The 17419-nt window shown below is 32.8% G+C and overlaps 2 protein-coding genes across 3 annotated transcripts; one reads left to right on the forward strand and one right to left on the reverse strand.

Moving 5' to 3' along the window:
* Positions 1–285: 285 nt before the first annotated feature.
* Positions 286–10036, forward strand: LOC120415080 (uncharacterized). Of its 2 annotated transcripts, XM_052706737.1 has the most exons (7): positions 286–445; positions 4225–4531; positions 4639–4671; positions 4865–4936; positions 8467–8523; positions 8602–8643; positions 8807–10036. In XM_052706737.1, exons 1-7 carry the CDS (start codon positions 440–442, stop codon positions 9355–9357), a joined length of 1068 nt encoding a protein of 355 aa, XP_052562697.1. In that variant the 5' UTR covers positions 286–439; the 3' UTR covers positions 9358–10036. The 2 variants fall into 2 exon arrangements, with proteins under 2 accessions (XP_052562697.1, XP_039432416.1); XM_039576482.2 differs by lacking the exons at positions 4639–4671; positions 4865–4936.
* A 5326-nt stretch (positions 10037–15362) lies between these two features.
* Positions 15363–16684, reverse strand: LOC120415040 (uncharacterized). Its single transcript, XM_039576413.2, has 2 exons — positions 16151–16684; positions 15363–16092 (listed from the first exon to the last, which is right to left on the reverse strand). Exons 1-2 carry the CDS (start codon positions 16565–16567, stop codon positions 15523–15525), a joined length of 987 nt encoding a protein of 328 aa, XP_039432347.1. The 5' UTR covers positions 16568–16684; the 3' UTR covers positions 15363–15522.
* Positions 16685–17419: the final 735 nt, after the last annotated feature.

Below are 17419 nucleotides of genomic sequence, written 5' to 3' on the forward strand. Positions count from 1 at the left end.
CACAACAAACTCACACAGCTTGCTGCGATCCCACCCAAACGATGACGATACTAAATGATGATGCTACAACAACCAAACCCAAGATCTCGCTCTCCAAAATGCTCTCACCGTGCTGCTGCGATGAGCACGCTGAGCAAAGGGTGAGATTGTTTGTCATCGTTGCCGTTGACAACGCACCGGCTTTGAAGATGCGCATGGCCTACCTTTTGACAGCCAACAACAATACGAACGACTCCCCACAACCGACGACGACGAACCCACTACCTCCTTGTTATACAATTTTTCGTCGGTCGGTCCGGCTCTCGGGCATCTCGACCATCGTCGGGGTGGTTCGTGCCGCGGCGTGTGTGTCCGCGGTATAAAATCCGTTGACAGCGTGCGACCGACTATCAGTGTGACGCCAGTAGTTTCGTGAGACGCGCACAGCACAAACGCGGCAATGAAGGTTGGTGTCCTGGCTGAAATGGTCCCAGAGCGGTCATATTTGGAGATTATTTGTGTGTTTTGGGGAGCAGATCAGTTATTAAAATCAGTGAAGAAGAAAAAACAAAATTTTGTGACACGGCTGTTAGTGAGGGGAACAAATTACCAGAAACAATAAAAATAAAAGTGATAAATGGACAATTGGACAGTTAAAAAACACGATAGAAATGGAAGTAAAGTGCACACAATTAACAAACCAAGGAACATTATCGCCACTAAACAAGGAGTCGTAATTGTTTTTGGTGGTGGCACGTGCAAACATTGGAGCGATCGCAGCAACCCAAGGAATTGATGGAGGAAATGAACGTTAGAAAATTGGTGGACTAAACATGTGGTGCGCGCCAAATGGACTACTGAGATTGAAGATTTGAAAAACAGAAAAAAAGAAGTGAATGGCGTGTGCAATTTGGTTTCCTTGGAGAAGAGGAGATACTTCTGCACGTGTTATGCGGAAATCAAACGAAAAAAACCAAGAGGACTAATTGGGCAGAGTGGCGTGCTGAGGCAGAATGGAAAAAAATGCGTTAAAAAAATGATATTCTGGGTTTAACAAGTTTTTTTATGCGAAAAAAGCTAAAAAATAAAATAATAAACCCAGCAAAACTATAAGGAAAATGTCAAAACAAAGAGAACCTCAACCAGAAAGTGACCAAAAACTTTTAAAAACAGGATTTTTGAATTTCTAGGATTTTTCATACATTTTTTGAATAATATTCAAATATAATTCCTAGAATATATATTTTTGAAGGTGTTGTCATAATTTCAACATCAAAAAAGCAAGAAGACACATTTCTTTATATATTTTTTGTTAGACAAACAAAATATGAATTTGAATTGCAAATATTTAAAAAAAAAGACGGAAAATCATATTTAAACTTCTTTGAAAAAAGAGTAAAATTTATTTCAAAAAGTACAATTTTAATTAGTTATAATATTTTGATAATATAAATTTCAAACATTCAAATTGTCAAAAAGTCATTTAACATTTTGGCGACACAATTTAAGAAAGCCTTTAATCTTTTCAGGCATGTTTAATATTTTTTAGTTGAAAATTGGAAAATAATTGTTATGACCATACGAAAATCATAGCTTTGGAAATTTTGATTTTTGGGTCATATAATCATGTCTGAAAGGTTAAAAGAGAATTGAAATACATGAATCTGCACCTCACAAACGAGACTTTTTTCTGATCGATGTGGTGTCCTTTATTTGTACTTTTTATTGCAAAAATTGTGTTCAAAACTCATATTTGAGCCATTTTCTTTAGCGATGTTAAATTCCAGATTTCAAAAGAATTCCCAAAACTAATGTTAAAAAAAATTGCAAAACGCAGAAGTAAAAAAAAAATCAAAAAGAACTTTTGTAAATTTTTTGCAGGTTTTGGCATTTAAAAAAAAAATAAAATAAGGAAGTTTCCTTTTTTTATAGACTTCTATCATTCTATCAAAATGATGAAAATTTGTTTTTTTTTTGTATTGTTTCAATGCTTTGATTTTTTTAACTTTTACATTATTTTTTTAATTTTTACTTGAAAATATTTCCCAAATAAAAATAAATCCTACGCCAAAAAAATGTTGCAAGTATATCTGGAAATTGGTAAATTTTTTATGTCAAACAAAACGTGTAATTTTTCTTCTAAAAATGTGTAAATTTACCTCTTTTCGTTCTAATGCCACTTTTTCAGTCTAAATTGAATTAATACTACATCATAAAAGAGGTAATATTAAACCTACAAATTTTACACCTTCCCGATACACAAAAAAAAAATGCTGTGTAGGGGAATGTTGGCAAATTGTGTCACACAAATTTGTGTAATTTTGCCTTTAAAAATGTGTAAATTTGACATATTCCACATAAGTTGAGAAAACATTACATCTAAAAAGAGGTAATATTTAACAATAAAATTTGTTATCTCTCTAAAATTAAACATTGAATAACATTTTTATTCAAAAAATCCCAGTTTTTTTTAACTTCATTTAATAAAATTTATGTTAACAAATTAAACATTTAAGAACATTTTTATCAAAAAAACCCAGAATAAAACCATGGAAAAATAAAAAAATACAAAAAAAATTAAACAAAATAATTAAAAAATGTTGAACAATAGAATAGGTCTAAGATCGCGCAACAGAAAAAAATATGGGAATGGCAACAAATTTTGTGTGTACAAAAAGAACTTGTAAAATTTTCATCAGTTGGAATTTCGCGTTTTTACATTCGTATTTTTTTTTGTTGATAATATGACAAAAAACAGATTAAATTCATCCTACCAAATTTTCAACCTTCCAAAATTCAAGTGAAGTGATAAAAAAAGATTTTAAAGATACAGTCCACACTCGATTATCCGAAGTTTCGTAGTTTAGGGGTTAGCTCGACAATCAAAAATAAGATAACAAAAAACAAAAGTTATTTTTTTTTTATTCGATTATCCGAAGTATCGATTAGCCGAAGTGTAATTTTTCCGAGGCCTTCGGATAATTGAGTCTGGACTGTATTCATAAAAAAATATCTGATTTCAAAATAAAAACAAGACCAATTCGAATATTCAAATCCTGACTGCATACAACTGCAATACAATCCGACTCGATTATCTGAAGTTTCAATTATCCGAAGGGATTTTTTTCTGAGGATAATCGAGTCTAGATTCTAGCGAAAATGAGCGATTTTGATGACAATCGGAGAGAATCCTTAACCCACCGATAAAAGAGAATTTTAAGGTAAAAAAAATAGTTTCGATTATCCAAAATTTGATTATCCAAAGTTTGATTATCCAAAGTGTCTGCGTACAAACTTTGGACAGTCGAATCACGAAAAAAAATCGTATACTTATTTTTTTTTTAAGCTCAACTACGAGTTCAGCGACCCTGAATGAATCGAATAATTTTAATATTCATTCCGCCATTTCAAATTTCCTTATCTTTTTAGAGATTTTTTGGTATTTATTTTGCTCAATGACCAAAATAAACATATCGAAAATAATATTTTTTGTGATTCAGTTATCCGAAGTGATTTTTTTTTTTGCTTGGACTTCGAAACATCGAATCTAAACTGTATCACATAAGTGAAAATCTCATATCAAACAAACCAATTTAACCTTTGACAAAATTTCAAAATATCACCTGATTACTCAACAACCCGATATCACCACTTAAAAGGGCGTATCACGATCGAAAACCCATATTTTACCAACTGATTAGCATCAGTTGGCTCTTCATCACGCCAACTACGATTACATAAAAAAACAACCCCAAAAACATATCTCTCGACGCAGCATGCAAATTTTCGACCCGGCGCAAATGTCACCGAACGAACAAAGCAAACGAGCAAAAACAATGCAGATCATCATGTCAGCGCCTACTGCCACTGCTGCGCTGACCCACCAATCTACATAACCGAAAATTGCCACTTTGCACGTTACGCATCCACCATCATCATCATCATCTCAGTTGGCCGCGCGCGGGGGCATTTATCGCAGCAGCAGCAGCATGCTTCCATTTCTCTACTTATGATCAAGGTTGGCGCACGATTGCGATTGCGGCGAGAATAATTGAAAAATAAGTTCGATTCGATTCGGTTTGAGGTTATGTAAACTCGAGAGACCAATTGGTCAGTCGTCCGAAGGTTGACCCCGATCCGAAATTGATCTGCTCCCCATTGTAATTGTATTTTTTTCTGAGTGACTTCCTGGTTGGTTATCGATTGTTAACACGACGCGTCATTTCTCTCTCTCTCTCTTTGCAGACATTTGTAGTTCTCCTCGCCCTCGTGGCGTGCTCCCAGGCCACACTCGATTCGCTGTTCGGCGGCAAGGGCAAGGGCGGAGGAGGTGGCGGCCTCGGCGGACTTGGCGAGCTCTTTGATCTTGAGGGTCTGCTAGGAGGTCTGTTCGGCGGCGGTGGTGGTGGTGGCGGTGGAAGGGGACCGCCACCACGCCCGGTTTACGGACCACCTCCGCCACGACCAAACTACGGCCCGCCGCCTAGGCCCCAGTACGGTCCTCCTCCGCCACGCCCAGTTTACGGACCACCGGCACATGCACCACCACCAGGTTAGTCTAGCGCTCGAAATAAAAAAAAACATTTGTAATGTGCATGCGACAAACAATTGTCCTAACCTCATCAGCCTAACTAACGATAACCCCCTATTAATTTACAGTCCATAGAAAATCTCCACCCGAAAAGATGCCAGGTAACTGACCCCGTTGCACCACCGATGCAAAACAAAGGAAAAGAAACAATCGTAGTAGTCGGCGCGCGCGAAGCGCTACAAATGTTTGTCTCTTTTCTGTGTATTGCGATAACAACCCATATATAAATCACTAATCCAACACTGTCCTCCATTCTCTAACCATTCTAATCGACCGTAACACAAACGCACGTAGAAGTGTACACACTGACCGTGAAGAAGGTTCAGCGCTCGTCAAGACCGCGGCCTAAATCCCGCCCGAGCCCAGGTAGGTCACCGTTTTATTAACACCCCTTTAACTCGTCTAATCCGATAACGATGTAACGATGCACTCTAACTCGATTATCCGAAGTGTCAATAACGTTTCGTTCGATTATCCGAAAGTCGATTATCCAAAACTTCATTTATCCTAAGTTTAAATTATCCTAAAATCGATTATCCGAGGTTCGGATATCAAAGGTTAAACAGTTCTAAGTTCGATTATCCAAATATTCATTTATTCTAGCATAAGCAAATATTCATTTATTCAAAGTTTAAATTATCCTTAAATCGATTATCCGCAGTTTGGTTATCAAAGGCTCAACAATTCTTAGTTCGATTATCCAAAGCTTCATTTATCCTGAGCTTATTTTTTGTTGCTTAATCGATTATCCAAAGTTCGATTATCTAAGGTTTAACAGTTCTTAGTTCGATTATCCAAATCATCATTTGTCCTAAGTTTAAATTAACCTTAAATCGATTATCCGAAGTTTGATTATCAAAATTTCAATAGTTCTTAGTTCGATTATCCAAAGTTTAAATCATCCTTTGTTGGGTTGTTCAAAGGTTCATCTGTTTTTAGTTCAACTAAAAACTATCCGAATTTGATTACCTTAAAAGTTCAAATTATCCTTAGATCGTTTATCTGAATTCAACTGTCAAAAGTGACAACTCTAGATTAAATTTTCAAAACAACCTATCCCTCATGGGTTTCCTATGCAGATAGGACCTTTTGAAAATTTAATCTAGAACTATCCTTAGTTTGAATATCCGAAGTTTAAAAGTTCCATTTATCCCTAGCTCGAATGAAAAAATATCCACCATCCAAAGATTAAACATCCAAAATCATGTTTACGTGGTTTATGAATGGCCTCTTCAATCGATTGCCCGAAGTTTAAATTTTATTTAGTTCGATTATCTCAATATAAATTTTGGCGGTTATATTCCTAGTTTCAATTATATTTGGTTCGATTATCCAAAATTTAAACTATCTTTAATTCTATTATCAAGATTCAATGAATCAAGAATCATTATCCAAAGTTTGAAAAAAAAATCAGTTCGATCATCCTAAGTTTCAATTAACCTCAATTCGTTTATCCCAATTTCGATTATCTCATGTGTAAACTATCTTTATATCGATTTTTATAAATTTGATTACAAAAAAGTATCAATGATCCTTAATTCGATTATCCAAAGTTTTAAATTGTCTTTAGTACAAGTACTCCAATTTTCCTTTGATCTATTATCCGAAATTTTAATTATTCTTAGTTCGATTATCCAAAGTTTCTATTTTTTTTGTTTGACTATCCAAACTTTGATTATCCTATTTTTAATCTACCCTTTAGTCAGTTAACTTTGATTCGGTTATCCTAAGTTTGATCATCAAAAGTTCCTGTTACTCTTAGATCAACTTTCTGAGATTTCAATTCTAGATTAAATTTTCTAAAGGTCCTATCTACATCGGAAACCCATGACTCATAGGTTGTTTCGAAAATTTACACTAGAATTATCCTTATTTCGATAATATCTTTTTTAACTATCTTAAGTTTCAATTATCCTTGGCTCGTTCATCCGAAAATCAATTGCCAAAAGTTTCAATTATCCTTAGTTTGATTATCCAAAGTTTGACGATCTAAAGCTTTGGTTATCCTTAGTTCGATTATCCAAAGTTTAAGTTATCCTTAGTAAATTTATCCAAAGAAGTTAATTTTGTTAGTTCGATTATCAAAATTTTGATTATCTAAAGTTGAAATTATCATTAGAGCAGTTATCCTTAACACAGTTATCTGTAGTTCAAATTATCCATGTTATTATCCGAAGTTATCGAAATAGAAAAAAATGCATTCAGAAAGACACGATTATCCGAAGTTACGGATATCACAAGTTTCTAATATCCGTAGTTCGGTAATTCGAATTTGTTTTATCTTATGTTTCAATTATCCCAGGCTAGATTATCCATAGTTCAATTATCGAATGTTTCAATTATCCTTAGTTTGATTTTGTGAAGTTTGACGATCCCATTTTTTTGTTATCCATAGTTCGATTATCCAAAGTTTCAATGACAGTCCAGACTCGATTATCCGATGCCTCGATTTTCCGAAGTTTCGATTTTTTTTTTTTCGTTTTTGTTTTTATTTTCTTGCTTTAAACATCAAATTCGAGCTCTGTAAAATTTAAAATGCCTGTAAAATTTAAAAATGCATTTTTTTAAATATTTCATCATCGCCATTATGGCCGCCATCCTGAATTTAAAAATTCTAAATCAATTTAGAGTAGTTTAAGAGTCATACTAAAGCTCAACAATCAAATATAAGACAACGAAAAAAAAAAGTTTTTTCATGATTCGATTATCCGAAGTTTCGACTATCCGAAGTGGAATTTTGCCAAGGCCTTCGAATAATCGAGTCTGGACTGTATGCTTAGTTCGATAATACGAATTTTGATTATCATAAGTTCCAATTATCCTAACATAGTTTATCCGAAGTTCGATTATAAAAAGTTATCCTTAGTAGGATTATCCAAAGATTAAAATTTTTGATTATCAAATCTTGAAATTATCATTAGATCATTTCAGTTTTCCTTGTAACGATTATCTCTAGTTTCAATTATCCTAACGATTATCCGAAGTTACCGGCATTGTAAAATTGTAGCATTCAGTTATTTAAAATAAGATTTTTATATTACAGTTCAGACTCGACTCGAAGCCTCGATTATCCGAAATTCGGTTATCTTAAGATTTTTTTTAAGGAACTTCGGATAATGAAATCATAAACAAGAATAAAAATTTGGTTATGTTATTTTTTTATTTTCTTAATTTTAACTTCAGTTCAGCGACCCTACCGCCATTTTGGCCGCCATCTTGGATTTCAAATTTCTAAATCATGTTAGGTTAATTTTGTGTTTATAGCAAAGCTCAACGATCCAAATCAAGCCAAGAATGTTTTTAATCGTTTATCTGAAAATTTGATTATCCGAAGATTCGATTATCCGAAAATTCAACTATCCGAGGATTATATTATCCTAAGATTCGATTATCCGAATTAAAAATTCTGGATAATTGAGCCTGCACTGTACTCGTTTATCCGCAGTTTTAATTATTCTAAATGAGATTTTCAGCAAAATCAAAAAATCAATGATTTTTTTTAAATATAATTATTAAGCAAAAAAAACGATATCTTTTGTCAAGCCAAATCATCAATCAACATCCAATCAAATTCGGTAAAATTAAAAATTTGCAAAGCACCTGTTAAGAATTTAAAATTCAAATCAAGTAGCGTGCGCAATGAATGTTTCAACAACAAAGAAGCTTCGATGGATGATAATCGTCATAAAACAAAGTAGCCTCTGACTATAGTAGAAGATATTTTCACGTTCGATAGCAATAGCGATTTGAGTTGGCTTTTATTCTTATTTCTTTTTTCTCCAGATTTGATTAGAAGATTATTTTGATACATTAAATTCGAGATTTGAATAAATATTTTGTAACTTGAAGCTATTTTTTTCGGCAAAAAAACTAAACAAACTTTTGTTATTCACCAGCCTACGGACCTCCACCACGTCCAGTTTATGGCCCACCTGCCCCAGCTCCGGCTCCAGGTAATTTCAATAAATAAATGTTACAAATTTGACAAATTAATTAATCAACAATTTTTGTTTTTCCTCTCATCGAATTAGTCTATGGACCTCCTTCACGACCAGCTCCTCCACCATCGCCTTGTAAGTGTCCCAACTGTACCTTTTGACAGTTTTGCAGCTGCCACTTTTGACAGTTTCAAAGCTGTCACTTTTGACAATTTTAAAGCTGTCACTTTTCCACTCTTAATGCAGAGTGAGATTTTTTGGGTAATGTAACTAATTGTTATCTCTCTTCTCTTCCCAGCTTACGGACCTCCTGCCTACAACCCACCTCCACCAATCCACCACGCCCCGGCACCTTCTCCATCGTACGGACCCCCAGCCCAGGCCTACAACCCACCTGCTCCGGTCTTCCAGCAGGCTCCAGTGTTCCAGTCCGCTCCCGCCTTCCAACCCGCTCCTCCCCGACCAGTCTACCAAGCTCCCCAGGTCATTCCGACCTACCCACCACCACCACCACCTCAACACCATCACCAACCCCAACCCCACCAGGTGTACGGACCTCCCCAGCAGCAGGCTCCGGTGTTCCACGCCCCAGCCCCCGCACCCGCTCCCTTCCCCGCCCCGGAATACGGACCACCCCAGCAGCACCAACATCACGACGTCATCCAGGTGGTGAACCCGCCGACGCCCGAGTACCTCCCACCCCAGATCCAGCAGCTGCCGCTGCAGGACACCAACGTCAACTTCCACGGGGTCAGCTCGAGTGCGGTCGCGTCCGGAAGCATCGGCAGCGGTCACGGCGGTGACGGCGGTTACCACTACGACATCGGACACGGTTCCGGCCATTTCTAAACTGAACTGATCTGAAACTTCTTTCAATCCGAACCCAACTGTCACCCTTTTTTCAACGAGAGAACAATAACACGTATCCATGGTAACGCCCACTCTCTCAAACTCGCGCAAATGGAGAGGGAGAGCGAGAGAGAGTGCTCACCCCTCACACACTAAGCTAGGATTGTGCAATACCAAAAAATCAAAAACCCATTTTCCTTTTCTCTTTACAATCTTAAAAAAAAACAACTTCCCATCGAATTGTTGTTTTGACAATGATTTCCGTTAGGTTTTAGGTTGAGAAAAACAAAAAACAGTACGCGGAAGGTGTCGAATCTCTTGCTAGTCACACACGACGGATTCTTACCAACATTTTACCCCCTGCTCGAAAACCTTTTTAATTTTCTCCGGCGAGGCCAGTGACTACCCAGAGGAAAATCTTAGTTCAAAACAAAGTTAAGTATAAGCTTTAAAACACACACAATTACACATCAAACACAACAAAAATCGTAAACAAACGCCGCCGAATGGCGAATCGTGGCCAGATTCTTAAAAACTGTATTTTTATTGCTCAAATCACGAAACGAAAACACAACAACAAACAACACTGCTATTAGTTAATTTATGTACTTGTAAATTAATGTTAGGAACACGTTTTATAATAGCAGGTCACGCAAAACAGAGCGAATGAAAGAAAGAATAATGATGGTGCAGTAGAGAACAATAGAAATGCTCACCACATGCATAGCCTCTGAATGCCATATTTAAGGAAGAATTGATTAATAGAGGATGAAAATATGAGAAAATTTTGCTAGTGTATGAATGTTGGAGGCGCAGAAACAATTGTAAAAAAATGTTAATATAAATGTTTCGAATAAATGTGTTTTTTATTCCAAGTAAAATTATGTTTATCCTTCAGCAGCCACTTACTTTTTCAAAATTTATATGTTAACCGTATTTTGATTATCCGAAGTTTCAGTTATCCATACTTTGATTATCCGAAGTTTCATTTATCCACATTTTTCCAAAGTTTGACTATCCGAAATTGTAGTTATATAGTTATATCCGATATAGATTATCCGAAGTTTCAGTTATCCGTAGTTCGATTATCCAACATTTCTGTTATCCATAGTTTGATTATCCGAATACTGGTTATCTGAAAGTTTTATACAGTTATCCTTAGAACAAGTTTTATTTTAGACTTTTTACTTTTTAAAAGCTATAATTCACTATAATTTATTTAATTTTTTTTAAAGTTCTCAAATTATTTAAAATATTTAAAATTCTTAAAAATATTAAAATTCTTAACATTCTTAAAATTTTTAAAATTCTTAAAATTTTAAAATTCTTAAAATTCTTAAAATTCTTAAAATTCTTAAAATTTTTAAAATTCTTAAAATTCTTAAAATTCTTAAAAATTCTTAAAAATTCGTCAAATTCTTAAATATCTTAAAATTTTTAAAATTTTTAAAATTCTTAAAATTTTTAAAATTCTTAAAAGTCTTAAAATTTTTAAAATTCTTAAAATTCTTAAAATTCTTAAAATTCGTAAAATTCTTAAAATTCTTAAAATTCGTAAAATTCTTAAAATTCTAAAAATTCTTAAAATTCTTAAAATTCTTAAAATTCTAAAAATTCTAAAAATTCTAAAAATTCTAAAAATTTTAAAAATTCTAAAAATTCTAAAAATTCTAAAAATTCTAAAAATTCTAAAAATTTTTAAAATTCTTAAAATTCTTAAAATTCTTAAAATTCTTAAAATTCTTAAAATTCTTAAAATTCTTAAAATTCTTAAAATTCTTAAAATTCTTAAAATTCTTAAAATTCTTAAAATTCTTAAAATTCTTAAAATTCTTAAAACTCTTAAAATTCTTAAAATTCTTAAAATTCTTGAAATTCTTAAAATTCTTAAAATTCTTAAAATTCTTAAAATTCTTAAAATTCTTAAAATTCTTAAAATTCTTAAAATTCTTAAAATTCTTAAAATTCTTAAAATTCTTAAAATTCTTAAAATTCTTAAAATTCTTAAAATTCTTAAAATTCTTAAAATTCTTAAAATTCTTAAAATTCTTAAAATTCTTAAAATTCTTAAAATTCTTAAAATTCTTAAAATTCTTAAAATTCTTAAAATTCTTAAAATTCTTAAAATTCTTAAAATTTTTAAAATTCTTAAAATTCTTAAAATTTATAAAATTTTTAAAATTCTTAAAATTCTTAAAATTCTTAAAATTCTTAAAATTCTTAAAATTCTTAAAATTCTTAAAACTCTTAAAATTTTTAAAATTCTTAAAATTCGCAATTCGCAATTTTCAGTGTAAGAACGGGCCTTGACCGATCTTATGCACCAGGTTCCCGACGAACACGCACTGCCCTTACACCTACATCTCACCCTTGCTCTGAGTCAGTACGAGCAGCACGCTAGAACACGCTTTGAGTGTTCGTGCCAGGCATGCACACCTTCTTTTCCGGTTACGCATTTTAACTCGGCCGGGGGTGGTACATTACGTAGGGTTTGATGTAAGTATAAGCGCCTAACCATTTATAGTGTGCCTATCAACTTTCATTAAAGCAAAAACTGTTTTATTTTTAGTTTGAATTCAAAAACTAATTGTTATTTAGTGTGTATTGTTTTCTCCTGAAATCTCCCCTATTGTTGAGTTGTGTTTATATGTTGCTATTTCTTTTGTCGCGGTGTTGTGTTACAATATTTTGGTCCTAAGCATTTTAGAAAAGTTTTTCAAAAGTACAGTAGTAATATTTGTGTTAATCCTTTAATCATTCCATAAATTGAGTAAGGGCTCGAACCTCACTTGCTTAAGAAAAAGGTGAAGTTTCAAAACAATGGACAGTGAAGGAAATATACTATGTAGTAAAAGGAAGATAGTAATTTATGAAGTAGATATAGAAATTAACAATAGTTAATAAAAAGAGGTAACACACAAGCTTAGATTGTATTGAGGGCAATTAACAGGGAAGATGAGAAATTATTCAAATAGATAAATAAAGAAAAGGCACATGATAAACAAAATTGACATCGCTGCCAAATTAAGGGAAAGTTTTTTACAGCAACATCAATTGGTAAAATAGAGTGGAAAAACGTTGAGAAATAAGAGAATCAAATAAGTAAAATCGAAATTAAATGGAGGATAGTAAACAGAAGCCGTTTTAGAAAATCAGTGAAAACAAAATAAACAGAAGATAGCTGATAGCTGAAATGGAAAGAAGAGAAACCCCGTTCTGCGATGCTCAGGTACATCCACAGCAGTTGACTCAACATACTGCGAATCAAAACAATACCGTCTACAATCACAAATTACTTCCCTTTCCCACATTGTCGCGCCCCTTCCTTTTAGCCGTCTCTACTCTGACCCTCGCTGGTCAAAGGTTTACGAGTCGTTTCCACAGGCCACCAGCTAGGTTACACCTTGTCATCATGATGACTAAACCAAGCCAACGTGGAGGTAAGAAAATAGGACACTTGCAAGGAACCAGAGCCATGCTGTTTTGTTCAAACAGCACTACGGATGTAGTTGGGCTCCTTCCGGGATGTTCCTCGCCTAGGTGTGTCAACCGACGAGTATCATCAGTATCATGCACTCTTGGCCTGCAAAATTGTTAAAATTGTTAAAATTGTTAAAATTGTTAAAATTGTTAAAATTGTTCAAATTGTTAAAATTGTTAAAATTGTTAAAATTGTTAAAATTGTTAAAATTGTTAAAATTGTTAAAATTGTTAAAATTGTTAAAATTGTTAAAATTGTTAAAATTGTTAAAATTGTTAAAATTGTTAAAATTGTTAAAATTGTTAAAATTGTTAAAATTGTTAAAATTGTTAAAATTGTTAAAATTGTTAAAATTGTTAAAATTGTTAAAATTGTTAAAATTGTTAAAATTGTTAAAATTGTTAAAATTGTTAAAATTGTTAAAATTGTTCAAATTGTTAAAATTGTTAAAATTGTTAAAATTGTTAAAATTGTTAAAATTGTTAAAATTGTTAAAATTGTTAAAATTGTTAAAATTGTTAAAATTGTTAAAATTGTTAAAATTGTTAAAATTGTTAAAATTGTTAAAATTGTTAAAATTGTTAAAATTGTTAAAATTGTTAAAATTGTTAAAATTGTTAAAATTGTTAAAATTGTTAAAATTGTTAAAATTGTTAAAATTGTTAAAATTGTTAAAATTGTTAAAATTGTTAAAATTGTTAAAATTGTTAAAATTGTTAAAATTGTTAAAATTATTAAAATTATTAAAATTCTTAAAATTCTTAAAATTCTTAAAATTCTTAAAATTCTTAAGAATTTTAAGAATCTCAAGAATTTTAAAAATTTTAAGAATTTTAAAAATTTTAAGAATTTTAAGAATTTTAAGAATTTTAAGAATTTTAAGAATTTTAAGAATTTTAAGAATTTTAAGAATTTTAAGAATTTTAAGAATTTTAACAATTTTAACAATTTTAACAATTTTAACAATTTTAACAATTTTAACAATTTTAACAATTTTAACAATTTTAACAATTTTAACAATTTTAACAATTTTAACAATTTTAACAATTTTAACAATTTTAACAATTTTAACAATTTTAACAATTTTAACAATTTTAACAATTTTAAGAATTTTAAGAATTTTAAGAATTTTAAGAATTTTAAGAATTTTAATAATTTTAACAATTTTAACAATTTTAACAATTTTAACAATTTTAACAATTTTAACAATTTTAACAATTTTAACAATTTTAACAATTTTAACAATTTTAACAATTTTAACAATTTTAACAATTTTAACAATTTTAACAATTTTAACAATTTTAACAATTTTAACAATTTTAACAATTTTAACAATTTTAACAATTTTAACAATTTTAACAATTTTAACAATTTTAACAATTTTAACAATTTTAACAATTTTAACAATTTTAACAATTTTAACAATTTTAACAATTTTAACAATTTTAACAATTTTAACAATTTTAACAATTTTAACAATTTTAACAATTTTAACAATTTTAACAATTTTAACAATTTTAACAATTTTAACAATTTTAACAATTTTAACAATTTTAACAATTTTAACAATTTTAACAATTTTAACAATTTTAACAATTTTAACAATTTTAACAATTTTAACAATTTTAACAATTTTAACAATTTTAACAATTTTAACAATTTTAACAATTTTAACAATTTTAAGAATTTTAAGAATTTTAAGAATTTTAAGAATTTTAAGAATTTTAAGAATTTTAAGAATTTTAAGAATTTTAAGAATTTTAAGAATTTTAAGAATTTTAAGAATTTTAAGACTTTTAAGAATTTTAAGAATTTTAAGAATTTTAAGAATTTTAAGAATTTTAAGAATTTTAAGAATTTTAAGAATTTTAATAATTTGAAGAATTTTGAGAATTTTAAGAATTTTAAGAATTTTAAGAATTTTAAGAATTTTAATAATTTGAAGAATTTTGAGAATTTTAAGAATTTTAAGAATTTTTAGAATTTTAAGAATGTTGAAATTTTTTTGAATTTGATTTTTTTTTTGGGAATTTTAAGAGTTATAAAATTTTAAGAATATGAAGAATTTGAAAAATTTTACAAATTTTAAGAATTTTAAATTTTTTTTTAGGATTTTTTTAAAGAGTTTTAGAAAAGCCGAATTTGATAATTTCAGTTTTTTTTTTTAAATTTAAATTTTTTGAATTTTGGAGTTTTATCATCGAATCTTAGATTTTTAAATTTTTAGTATTTTAGGGCTTTCAAATTATAGTGTTTAAGAATCTAAAAAAGTGCAAATTTCAAGATTTGTCGATACCAATTATAATTATTTGATAAAATTTCCTGGAATTTTAAATTCTTTCACTTACCTTTAGGAACTGGTCCCTTGAAGGAAGATTTGTCGCGATTTCTATGGATTTTCCTTCATAATGCCGTGAGATTATCACACACTTATTGAAAAGGCCATTTCAGCATTTTTTTTTTTTGCTCTCTACAATTGGAACATTTTGAAAAATATATATATAATTTTCCTCGCTTTCTTCGACACTAGCTTATCATTACACACTACTTAAGCCACGTTGCTAAGCCGCATGGCACGCCACTACTAATATCACATATTTTCTTCCTTTCACGAGTGTGGAAACAAAATCGGGAAGCCAAAATAAGCAAAAAAAAATGCACAAAACTATTGGAACACACAAACTCTATTCCTCCTCGCCGAGGTCATCCTTCACCAGCGGAATCATGTCCAGCTCGAGCAGCTCGACGACCAGCATAAAATCTTCGTTGTCCGCCAGCCGGTCAAAGTGGTCCGCGCGGCCACTCATCCGTTTGACCACTTCGAGGGCGAGCGCCAGATGGCGCAGGTAGCTCCGTTTGTGCTCCTCCCGGAAGATGAAAAACTCGCCGAAGCAGCGGTGCTGCTCCTCGATGTCCGGCCGCGAGTCCTGGCTGTAGCGCAGGATGGCCACGTTCTGGTAGCAGGAGAGCAGCTTGAGGATCAGGAAGATGCGCTGGATGTCGAGCGACTTTTGCTGCAGGTGGTCGCTTTTGAGCGATTCCAGGAGGTCGAGCACCTCCGACAGGCCGTACAGGCGGTACATCCGGGTGGGCTGGTCGGGCCGGGTGTAGTGCCGGACGCCGGCGAAGATCATCGCGATTGAGACGTAGCTGAAGAGCTTCTGGTTGAGGACGGCCAACTTTTTGATGACGTGGACCAGGTTCATCCCCTTGAGGGGGATGTCCTCGAAGAGGCTCTTGGCAATGGTGTGAATCTGTAACGGGAAGATTGTTAAGGTGACATTGAAATCCGGAATCCCATAATCCACCCACCATCAACGGGTCAAACTGGTACTCCTCCGTGTCCAGGTTCGCCACCGACCGGATGACCTTGTTGATCTCGAAGCTCAACCCGACCGGCAGATCCCGCAGCAGACACAACCCGCACGAAAACTGCAACAGCCAGATGTACCGCTCCAGCGTCCCGAAATCATCCACCCGGGCCAGCACCTCTTCAATAACCTCCCTCAAAACCTCCCCCCGCTCCACCAAATCATCCCCCCGGAACCGCTCGAGCAGCGGTTCCAAAACCGACCCCAACTCCCTATCACCCCCGGCGGAACAAATCCGCACGAAATCCCCATCCTCGATCCGCTCCGGCTCGAGGCTAATCTTCCGCTGGCCACCACTTCCGTCGACGACGGCGTGGTCCTCGGCGATCGCGTCCATCCGCTCGATTTGCTCTTCCATTTGCGAAACAAACTTCAACGCGACGGAACGCACGAAAAACCCGGAGAAAATCTGCCCAACAATCTGCGTGAATCAAAGCAGGCTACGCGACGACGACGACGCGACGAGTTTGACAGTGAAAGTTTTGCTTTTGTTTGAAAACAACTTTTTCGTTTTTTTTTCGTTGGCTTGCGAGGTTAGGTGTCGAATTGGTCGCCGAAAACGTGGGTTGGTTCAAGCCGTTCAACCCAATAAAAAAATGTCACAATTTAAAAATGTGAAATGTCGACAGTCGACATAGAAATATCAATATCGAGACATTTAATTAGTGAGTCTCTACGCCAGGGGTGCTCAACCTTTTGGCCTTGCGGGCCAGATCTGATTTTCTGAAGCAGTTGCGAGCCAGTAAGCACTTTTTTTTTTATTTATTTTTTTATGATTTGGGTCTTTTAAAGTAATTAAATAAAAGAACTAGTGTTCCAAATAAGATTCATATACCTTGATTTTTAGAATGAAAAGCATAGATAACTTTCAAAAATGTCAAAAACATTGATGGCAAGATTGTCAAATTGTATGTATGGGCCGCGATACTCACATTGGTTGGACCGTGGACCCCGCTATTTGGTCGCTTTACCCCTCTGACGCTAAATATAGGGTAAAAGAGCCAGCAAATGTGCAATTGAAAAAAAGTTTTTTTTTGTGAAAAAATATTTCAAATTGTGTTTTTGATGAATAATTTTGAATATGTTTTGTCGAAAAATAAATAACTAGAAAAAATAAAATATTATCCAGCCTTTTGAAGACGAAATCAATCGTTCACATTTTTTAATGCTAACTTTACAAACATATTTTAGTGTTAAATGAGATTAAATG

Source organism: Culex pipiens, chromosome 1, assembly GCF_016801865.2.
Source record: "Culex pipiens pallens isolate TS chromosome 1, TS_CPP_V2, whole genome shotgun sequence".
NCBI lineage: Eukaryota > Metazoa > Arthropoda > Insecta > Diptera > Culicidae > Culex > Culex pipiens.